Source organism: Lactuca serriola, chromosome 6, assembly GCF_051521515.1.
Source record: "Lactuca serriola cultivar US96UC23 chromosome 6, Lser_US96UC23_V15, whole genome shotgun sequence".
Lineage (NCBI taxonomy): Eukaryota > Viridiplantae > Streptophyta > Magnoliopsida > Asterales > Asteraceae > Lactuca > Lactuca serriola.
The window spans coordinates 132,917,125-132,926,919 of record NC_136413.1 but is presented as its reverse complement, the minus strand read 5'-3'; the positions used below and the strand labels follow the sequence as shown (position 1 = coordinate 132,926,919).

The window sequence follows — 9,795 nt, the reverse complement described above, 5'->3', positions numbered from 1 at the left end:
ATAAGATAATTGCAATTTGGGCCATGGATTGTCTTAAATCAAGAGGTGGACGAATTCTTATGGGAAGCCCATAAGGAAATCGTCCAAGGGCTTGATTAAAGGAGTCTATGGGTTGCTTAGGGCTTAAGCAACCAAATTAGGGTTTCCTTGTTAGATAACCCTAATAGTCTCACTATATATAGAACCCTTAAGGCTCAAAAACGTGGGGGAACTTCTTTTCTAGGGTTAGAACACGTTTTGGACAGCCTCCATCCTCTCTCCTCTTCATCCTCTTGCTTATGGTGTTTGTGAGCCATTAGAGGAGTGACACTTGTGACTCTAAGCCTTCCAAAGTCAATTCAAGGAGGAATTGAGATTGTTGTTGCTACATAACAATCAAGGTAACATTATAAACCTATTCTTATGTTAATATGATTACTTGTATGCTAGAATTAGGATTTATAGTCTTGGATTCAAAGCATGTACAATAGAAAAACCTAGATCCAAGCATTAGGGCTTGTATGAGCACATAGGATGTCTTATGACCAAAACCCATCAGTTATAACTTAGAAATGATATGATTTTTGACTCTACTTTGCCAAATGCAAAGATGAATAGTCATTATTGGGATACATCTTTATGATATTAGTTAGCCAATATCATGGAAGAGTCATAAGTAAAATTGACGGCTATACCAACTATGATGGCAAAATATGTTATCACACATAATGCAACTTGCCATGGAGTCTTGTTGAGAAATTTAATCACAAGGCTCATAATTATAAACTCCATTTTAAGGCTGTTAAAAGAACGTAAATTGCCATAACTTTGCCTCTATAAGATTTTCACTAGCAATAATTAAATTGTAATGAGGCTTTACCTCGATACAATTTTTTTTTTGTTTAAAGAGCAAGAGGAGGATAATGGTATTTGTATCGAGCGCATACGCACTAATGATATGCTAGTGGATCCGCTGACGAAAGGTCTACCACCCGAAGTATTTCAAGATGTCATCAATATGGGTTTAAGGCTAGACTTAGTATAATGTAATTCTAGCATAGTGCGTTACTATAACCTCTAATTCTCATTATTCAAGTACTTGATTGTTATTCCTCCATAATACACAATTTGTCTATATTAATAACTTGTGCACATTTAATTTATATATAGACAAATATAATGCATGACAACTTAACTCTAAAGTCATTTGGCTTATATTAATCGTAAGTTTCATATGAAATACCATAGTATGATCAGTGGGGGCTCCGTATCTATAATGGATGCGCAAGGCTGTACTTTTCTGCTTTTGATATTAATATGAAACATGATGAACTTATCTTGACCAAATAATGAAACATGTATACAAATAGTCTCTCGGCCAAGTGGGAGAATGTTGGAAAATAACACATTATTGTGGCCTTAGGACTATTTTGTAATACTCATTACATGTTAGGTACATTTATATTGTGTACCATGATAATTGCCATAATGACAGAATAGGTCGTTGGACTTAAATATTTGTAGTATGATGGATATGACAATTGTTTATAACTTGAGGGACTATATTTGTGTGGTTCCAAATCTCTTGCCCATAAGTTGCAATTGATGAATTAATGCGCTTGTACATATGAACGATCAGGGGAAATGAAGAGCACTTCATTTATGCTCTAACCCCTATATAACACCACGATCATTTGTATTAAGGCATCAATAAAAAACACTCTCCATCAAACAATCAGAAAGACAACATTATGGGAAGAAAGAAATCACTACATGGCATCATTATCATCAAAGCTCATACTTCCAAGTAAGTATCTTTCATTCTTGATGAAACTATTTGTGAATCTGATCTATGTCTTCATTTTCTTCTTTTTTTTTGCATTTTTTTTCAAAAAAGTCTCTATTTATACTTGAAATATCCATTTCCACGTGTTTGGTATTACCGTTTCAAATTAAATGTTTGATTTTAAATCATATTATCAATATATTTCATATTTATTATGTTTGCTTATTTTTTGTTAAATTTTAGTAAAAAACAATTATTTTTTCTTGAAATTTCTTCTTTGAATTTGGGACTTCTTATTGAGTATTTTTTGTTAATTCTAAAAATTTGGGACTTGTTTTTTTTTTTTTTTTTTTTTTTAATTCTAAAATTTAAGTCAAAATTCCAGAATATTAATTCGGATTTTCACATTATATTTTTTTTATTATAAAAAAGATTTATTTTGGTCTCCTTACTAAAACAAAATTATAGTTAGAGTACTCAACTGTACCATTTTCCCATTTTAATAGATTCGTCGTGTCGATTCATCCGTCGGAAGCCCTACCAGAACCCTCCGAGCGTAAACGCATACTTTCGATAAAGAAGACACCGGCCACCTATGGCGAGCGTCTCCACCAGACGTACCCTAACCTCTATATTCTCTCGTCTCAGATCATCACCATCATCTTCAATCACTTATCGCTCTCGATTTGCTCTCCCACTCCTGGACCACCATTACCAATCTCCACAACTCGCTCCTAGAATCCCTGTTCGACTCAAAACATCCGGGTCGGGTTATTCTCCCTTGAACGATCCATCACCAAACTGGAGCAACCGTCCCCCAAAGGAGACTATTTTGCTTGATGGCTGCGATTATGAACATTGGCTTATCGTCATGGAGTTCCCCACCGACCCTAAACCCTCCGAAGATGAAATGATAAATTCCTATGTCAAAACCCTAGCTTCTGTTCTCGGAAGGTATTGCCATCAACATATGTTCTTCTTCATATTATAATCTATGTTTAATTTTACTATATTATTAGGAATTTCTACTTAATTGAATCCTTTTGCTTCTTACGTTGTAAAACCCTAGTTTCTGTCGTCTCTCCATTTCATAATTACATATGATACTCTTACAACCATTTTTGTAATATATTAGCCAATACATACTGTCACAGTTGTCAATTTCCATCAGAAAACTCTCAAAATCTTTATCATATTTTGAAATTAGAGATTTTGAAAATGTTCTTAATCATACCCTAAAAGTTTGTCAATTGCATTAATGTATTAGTAGTGATCTGCAATTCCGCATTATGATTATGTATGAAGCGTTTTGGTTGTTTCTTGATTTTCAGTGAGGAGGAGGCAAAGAAGAAGATTTACTCTGTTTCTACAACAACTTATACTGGATTCGGTGCTTTGATATCTGAGGAGTTATCCTACAAAGTCAAAGGTTCTCTTAAATCTTTAAGCTCTTTAGGGTTAAATGGTGAACTTTCATTTAGTGGCTAAAAAGAATAAATTAAGTCATAAACAAACACGCATATATTGCTTACCAGATTAACATTTTTTTTTTCTTTCATTCAGGTCTACCTGGTGTTCTTTGGGTTTTGCCTGACTCATATCTTGATGTTCCCAATAAAGATTATGGAGGTTTGTACTTTTTTTTTTTTTTTTTTTTTAATTTTTATTTATTTATATAGTTTACCAGATTAAGTCATGTTTGTATCTGTAGGGGATCAATTTATTGATGGGCAAGTGATACCGCGTCCTCAGTACAGATTTGCAGACAGACAACAAAACACAAGGCCGCGTCCACGGCCACGATACGATAAACGCCGTGAGACGATGCAAACTATACGTAGAGAGCCGGTTCAAAGAGAGGGGTGGGCCCACGATCGGAGAGATACTATTGCTCAGCCTCCGGCCGCCTACCCTGCCGCCCAAAATGGTGGTGGAGGGTTTACGGAAAACTAGGGTTTGCTTTTGGAATCTTAAAACAAATTTGGATAAGTTAAAGTTTAGTAAGTGGATTTTTCTAGTGATGTTAGCTTGTTTTGCATATGATGTTTTTGAGAGCACTTTGTTTATCTATATTTTTGTGTGATTTCATTGCTAATTTTGGATATCGATGAAAAGCGAAATCTATTACAAAGAAGCATAAAACATGTTCAAGTGATCTCTGTAAATAAACTAAGAATCAGTGTTAAATGTCACGATTACAATTTTTACACATATTTCACTTTTTCATGCTAGAATAGGTTTAATTCAACATTTTGATTTAAACCAAGCTTTATAACAACTAGTCAACATATTATTTTCATATGTTAATTGTCAAGCAATTTGATACTTTTCCATTTAGAACTTCCACTTAGGGTTCTTGACCCATTTCAATCAAATGATGACAATCTAAACTTCATTCTTAATAATTTAGTAGTAACATGTTTACAAGGTTATTCCTTTACCACATTCATCTCTTCAGCTAACAACACCATAAAAGTTTGGGAGGTGCCATTTGACTTTTAAAACTATAAAATAAATATGCATTATTTGTATTATAAATACTTGAATCAATAAAAACACAATATTGATTACGTCCTTTAGTTGAATCCTAAAATATACATGAAATCAATGAAAATTTGTGTAATCAACATTTTTTTTCCCTTTCTAAAATTTGCTTGTTGTATAAAATACAAAAGGGCTTGCCTTTTTCATCAACACAAGAATGTCATTGTTGGTGACCAACTTTATCTTCTTTGTTATTTTCCCCGATTCTTTCTTGTAAAACACATTTTTTCTATGTCCTAGATGGATCTATCATTTACAACATATTATACATGTTTCACTCGTAGCAATGACAACATCAAACTCTCCATATTTATAGAATAAAGGATAATCTGCACCTTCTAACTCGCCCAATAAATTCTATAATTTAAAAACCTGATACATAAAAAAACCTAACTACATTTTAGAAAATATTAATCAATTTTGACTGTTTTTGTGTAAATGACATCAAACTGAAAGTCGAGTTGTCTCATTTGATCAATATATAGTTGGGTGGTATTCTTAGATTTTTTGCATTAGTCTATTTAATGGTACCAAACAGGCGACTTACAAACTCCAAGGGGTAAAAGTATTCATTAAGCCAAATGTAAGGGACCATTTATGTAGTTTTCTAGACTCTTAGATGATCAGACCAAAACACGTCTTTCGGCGAAAAAAGGATCCAAGAATCCATTTTTTCTTCAAATCTGAGCTGGTATCCGCTTATCAACTAACCCCGATCAATTTACCGTCGGAACACGGCGGCTACGACGGCGGATACGGCGGCATCAAGCGGTACGACGTAAGGTACGCCCTGTGTTGATCCAGATCGCATTCATTTTTCTCCGATCTGTTTGTTCTAATTTCTGTTGTGTCATCAAAATCGTTTCTGAAAAATTGAAATTCAGATCCTGTTAAGGCAATATCCAAAAAAAGAAAAAAAGAACCTTTAATATGAATTCGAATTACGGAAGATCAAATCAATCTGGATCTCTCAACAACTTTGATTTCGATCTCGGAATCAATTCGAATCGTTCCAAACCTCTTAATGGTCAGAACAACAACAATACTTTCACGCAACCTAAGCCTTACACCACGACGCCGTCGTGGCAACCCAACAAACCATCCTGGACTCACCAACCCGCCGCTCCTGCGCCGTCGTCCACTCTCGGCGGCCCTTTAAATGGACCGACATCAATGGTTGGAGATATCACGGGAAGAAGCTGGGCTTCGTCGGCACCACAGCGTCCTTCAAGCACTTCGAATATCGGGATTGCGAGTAAAAACCCTAATCTGTTTAGTGATTTGCTTGGATCAAATTTAGGGGCAGGTAAAGGTAACAATAGCAATGTTCCATTGAAGAATGTCGCACCTGCTTCATCACAAACAGCTAGTAGAAGCGCTTATTCAATGGGAGGTATGGCCAATTCATTGCCGAAACCTGGTAATACTATGAACAGTAGTGGTGGTTGGGGTTCTTCTTCTTCACAAGGTTCTGGGAATTACAACACAAGTGGTTATGGCAACAAGAATCAAAACCTTGGAGGTTCATCAATGAAAAGCTCAACCATGAGTGGCATTGGAGGTGGCATGAATTCAAACAAGGACCCCTTTGGATCTTTAGTTGATTTCAGCTCTAAACCCGCTTCTGGAACAAAATCAGGAAACAAAACAAGCACACCAACAAAATCAGGGGATGATATGTTTGGTAGCTTTCAAAATGCATCAAAAGATTCAAAACCCAACACCAATCCTAGTTTCACAGGTTCATCCATGGGTTCTCAGTCTCAACCAAAAGTGGATGATTTTGGATTTGGTTTTGGTAATATTTCAAATCCACCACCAGTTCAATCATCCAAACTGGATGATTTTGGTTTTAATGGGAAACAAAATCAACCACCAGTTCAATCATCAACAGGAAATGATTTTGACATTCTTTTCACTTCATCTTCAAAAGATTCAGAGAATCTTGCAAGCCAACAATTTGCAGGGGCTGAAGATTGGGGTTTTGAGTCTGACATTGGAGGAGGATCAGGAGGTGATGTTGGTGGGACAACTGAGCTTGAAGGGCTTCCACCACCGCCAGCTGGCGTTACATCCTCGTCAGCAAAGAACAAAGGAATGGATAATTATAAAGCAGGACAATATCCTGATGCCATTAAATGGCTTTCTTGGGCTGTGATTCTTTTGGAAAAAAGTGGTGATAATGTTGCCACCATGGAAGTCTTGTCATCTAGAGCTTCATGTTACAAAGAAGTAGGAGAATACAAGAAGGCAGTTGCTGATTGTTCAAAGGTACTTTTTTTTTTCTTTTTCTCCATTAAAATTGTTCCTTATCTTATTATTATTATTATCATTACTTTTCTTACACTGTGTTTGACATGCATTATGGGATAGAAACTATCTTTGAATCTCTTGTTTGTGCAAAAAGACGAAAATACCCTTACGATTTTTTGTTTTCCATAGGTATTGGAACAAGACAAGAAAAATGTTTCTGTTTTAGTACAACGTGCGTTATTATATGAGAGTATGGAAAAATACAAACTTGGAGCAGAAGACTTGAGAACTGTGATGAACATTGATCCAGGAAATAGGGTTGCAAGAAGTACTATACATCGCCTTACTAAATTGGCCAGCTAAGCAAGGATTTTATAAAAAAATGATGTTTTTTTTTTTTTTTTTTTAATATATATTTTGTGTTCACGGGTTTCTTGTTATACGGGTAATAATTTTCGAAACTAGATATTTGTTGAATTTGAGTTTTATATGATCACAAGGGTGTTGTATTTTCTGGTGTTTTATAGTTTGTTTCATTGTATTGATTGTAAAATTGACTTGTTCTTTTGATAATATACATCCTTAACTTGTCTTTTATGATTTTTTTTTATATTTAATGTTTCTTTTTAGTCTTGCTTCTATGATTAGGATTATGTTGGCAAGTTTTTCAATTTTATTTGGTATGTGCTGTTTGTATGGTGTATGTATAGATGATGTGACCTGTAATAGCATAAACAAAGAGAGCATTGAGAGACCAAGTATAAGGCCAACAGTCCCATGTTTTTAGTATTTATTTTTATTTTTATTGTTATTTACGGTTTATCTTTTAGAATATCGTTGATCTTTTAATTGAAGCTTTAACTTTTAATCTCCGAAATATATTCATTGGAAGCTTCAGAATAAATAAAGAATACTCAGGTTTATTATAAAGATATTATTGTGGTCACTCTTTCACCGAAAGATACATGCTTTGGCCGAGACCTATCACAAATGTTCATCAAAATCTAAAACATAAGAAAATAATAAAATAAAAAAAAGTTAGGAAATAGTTAACTTGAAAAATTTTCTAAGAAATATGTATGGGTGGGGGTGCAGGTGTTGGTGCGGATGCTATGAGGTGTGTGTAGAGGGAGTGGGTGTAGCTAGGGTTAGGCGGGGTGGGATTTGGAGTTTGAATATGTACAAATGTGCAAATATATTAAATATAGTATTATTATTTGTAAAGGTCAATTGCATAAAAGTCATTATATATTAAAAAAAATCGATTTTGACACTGTTATTTTTTGTAGTCATTAATGTTTTTGCAATTTTGACCATTTGACCTATCAACGTAATTACATGTTCATATATTTCTAACATGATACTATTTGGTTATGTGACGCAATCATGACATGAGGCTGTGTCAAAATTGAGACTCCATTTTTTTCAATACTATAAGATTTTAATTGTTTTTTTTAAGATGTATCTCGGATCCATTTATAGGATTACATTTTTCAAATGATCAAAACTTTTTAAGAGGTTGGTGCTCATACTGCCCTACTATAGGATGCCCCCTAAATCTTACTAGCATTTTATTGATGTTTCGATGTATATTACAAAAATGATCACGATGTATTAATTAATATAAATAAAAAATCAATAGTTGTAATAAGATGAGTTGCAACTAGTATTTGCATATACATCCTTTGTGAAATGTCCGCGAGCTCATTCTTCTTTTATCATATGTTAAAAGCATCTAATCCTAGTCTTTATATTGTCTGTGTCAAAGCACTGACAGATCTACATTGGATCCCGGGGTATCCCGGGATGCCCCTCAAAAAAATTTAAGTAGTATAAATTTTTCCGAAAAATATTGTTTATTTTGCGTTCCTTAATATAAATGTGTTTTGCGAAAAAAAAATAACAAAAGCTCTAATTGGTTCAGTTGGTTATGACAATATGGTGTTTTTCCGAAGGTTGGAAGTTTGAATCTTGGGCTTAACATATGTTATTTTTTTTTGTTTATCAGTTTCTATCCTATATCCCTTCAACTATTTTCTTATTTCTTATAATTTTAAAATTGTCCAACATCGGCCATAAAATGAAACATAGCCCCTACACATCTGTTATATAAGCAACATAAGATTCTCAATTCTCAACAAGTTAAACCTTTGAATGAGTTTGAGTTTAAACCCGAAACTGAGTTTGGAAAACTGAAAAACCGAGAAACCGAACCCGTTGGTTCGGGATACCCCTTTACGTTGACCCTGGCTCCGCTACTGTGTCAATTGACTTAGAGTCTTAGATGTCCTACTGTTGAACAATCTCATCAAGTTTGTTAGATACATATAAGATTATAATGATCATCATAATTAACTGTTAGACGTCTATTGTTCAGGAATAATGTTTTGCCTAACTTTATATTAATAATGCATCTCTTTTTGTATGGTAAAATGAGACTTACGTGATTGTAGTGAAAGTCCATCTTCATCTAGAGGCAATACACATTTCTAGAACCTAGGTCCAGTATTCTCTTTTAAAAGTCATATTTACTTGTTGTTGACTTTTAATATTGACTCAATTGTATAATCCTCAGCCACTTATCGTTAACTTGCATTTTTAAACCTCTTAAATTTAAAAAAAAGGTTAATAACTTTTATTTATTTATGTAAGTATTCATTTTTATTTTTACCAAAACAAATAACGAGGGTGTTTCCTTATCAATTGTGGTTAATATTTTGATTTGTTACTAAAATGCATATATAAAATCATAAGAGATCAACTTTACTAATGATGAAAGAAAAAGAAAGAGATGGTTAGAAAAAGAAACAAAGTTGTTACTAAAATGCATATATAAAATAATAAGAGATATATTTTGTTAATATTGAAAAAAGGAAAGAAAAAGATAGTTAGAAAAAGAAAAAAAATAACTACTATACTTTGTTATTTTTCGTGTTATTTAGTTTGAGGAAGTCAACCTGCCGAAATAAGAAAGTTTGGGGACCAAATTTACTAATATACGAAAGGTTGGTGGCTGAAGTCTAAAACTTGAAAGGTGTAGGGACCAAACATAGAAATATATGAAAGTATAAGGATTAAACCTATCAATATACAAAAGTATTATGGTCAAAATCTGAAATCTAAAAATTCTAAAGACCAAACCTGCCAATATATAAAACTGTTGAAGCCAAAGTATGAATTATAAAAGTAGACAAAATTGCAAAAATGGTTCCTGTGGTAGTCCAAACCATAAC

The 9,795-nt window shown here is 33.6% G+C and overlaps 2 protein-coding genes across 3 annotated transcripts; both read left to right on the top strand.

The window, feature by feature from the left end:
• The first annotated feature begins 2,243 nt into the window (after nucleotides 1–2,243).
• Nucleotides 2,244–3,869, top strand: MORF3 (plastid developmental protein DAG). The gene is made up of 4 exons (XM_079004588.1): nucleotides 2,244–2,719; nucleotides 3,097–3,194; nucleotides 3,329–3,394; nucleotides 3,477–3,869. Exons 1-4 carry the CDS (start codon nucleotides 2,361–2,363, stop codon nucleotides 3,716–3,718), a joined length of 765 nt encoding a protein of 254 aa, XP_078860714.1. The 5' UTR covers nucleotides 2,244–2,360; the 3' UTR covers nucleotides 3,719–3,869.
• Nucleotides 3,870–4,946: 1,077 nt separating this feature from the next.
• Nucleotides 4,947–7,159, top strand: LOC145056866 (Tetratricopeptide repeat (TPR)-like superfamily protein). Of its 2 annotated transcripts, XM_079004587.1 has the most exons (3): nucleotides 4,947–5,092; nucleotides 5,194–6,580; nucleotides 6,752–7,159. In XM_079004587.1, exons 2-3 carry the CDS (start codon nucleotides 5,240–5,242, stop codon nucleotides 6,923–6,925), a joined length of 1,515 nt encoding a protein of 504 aa, XP_078860713.1. In that variant the 5' UTR covers nucleotides 4,947–5,092; nucleotides 5,194–5,239; the 3' UTR covers nucleotides 6,926–7,159. The 2 variants fall into 2 exon arrangements, with proteins under 2 accessions (XP_078860713.1, XP_078860712.1); XM_079004586.1 differs by having other exon boundaries at nucleotides 4,952–6,580.
• Nucleotides 7,160–9,795: the final 2,636 nt, after the last annotated feature.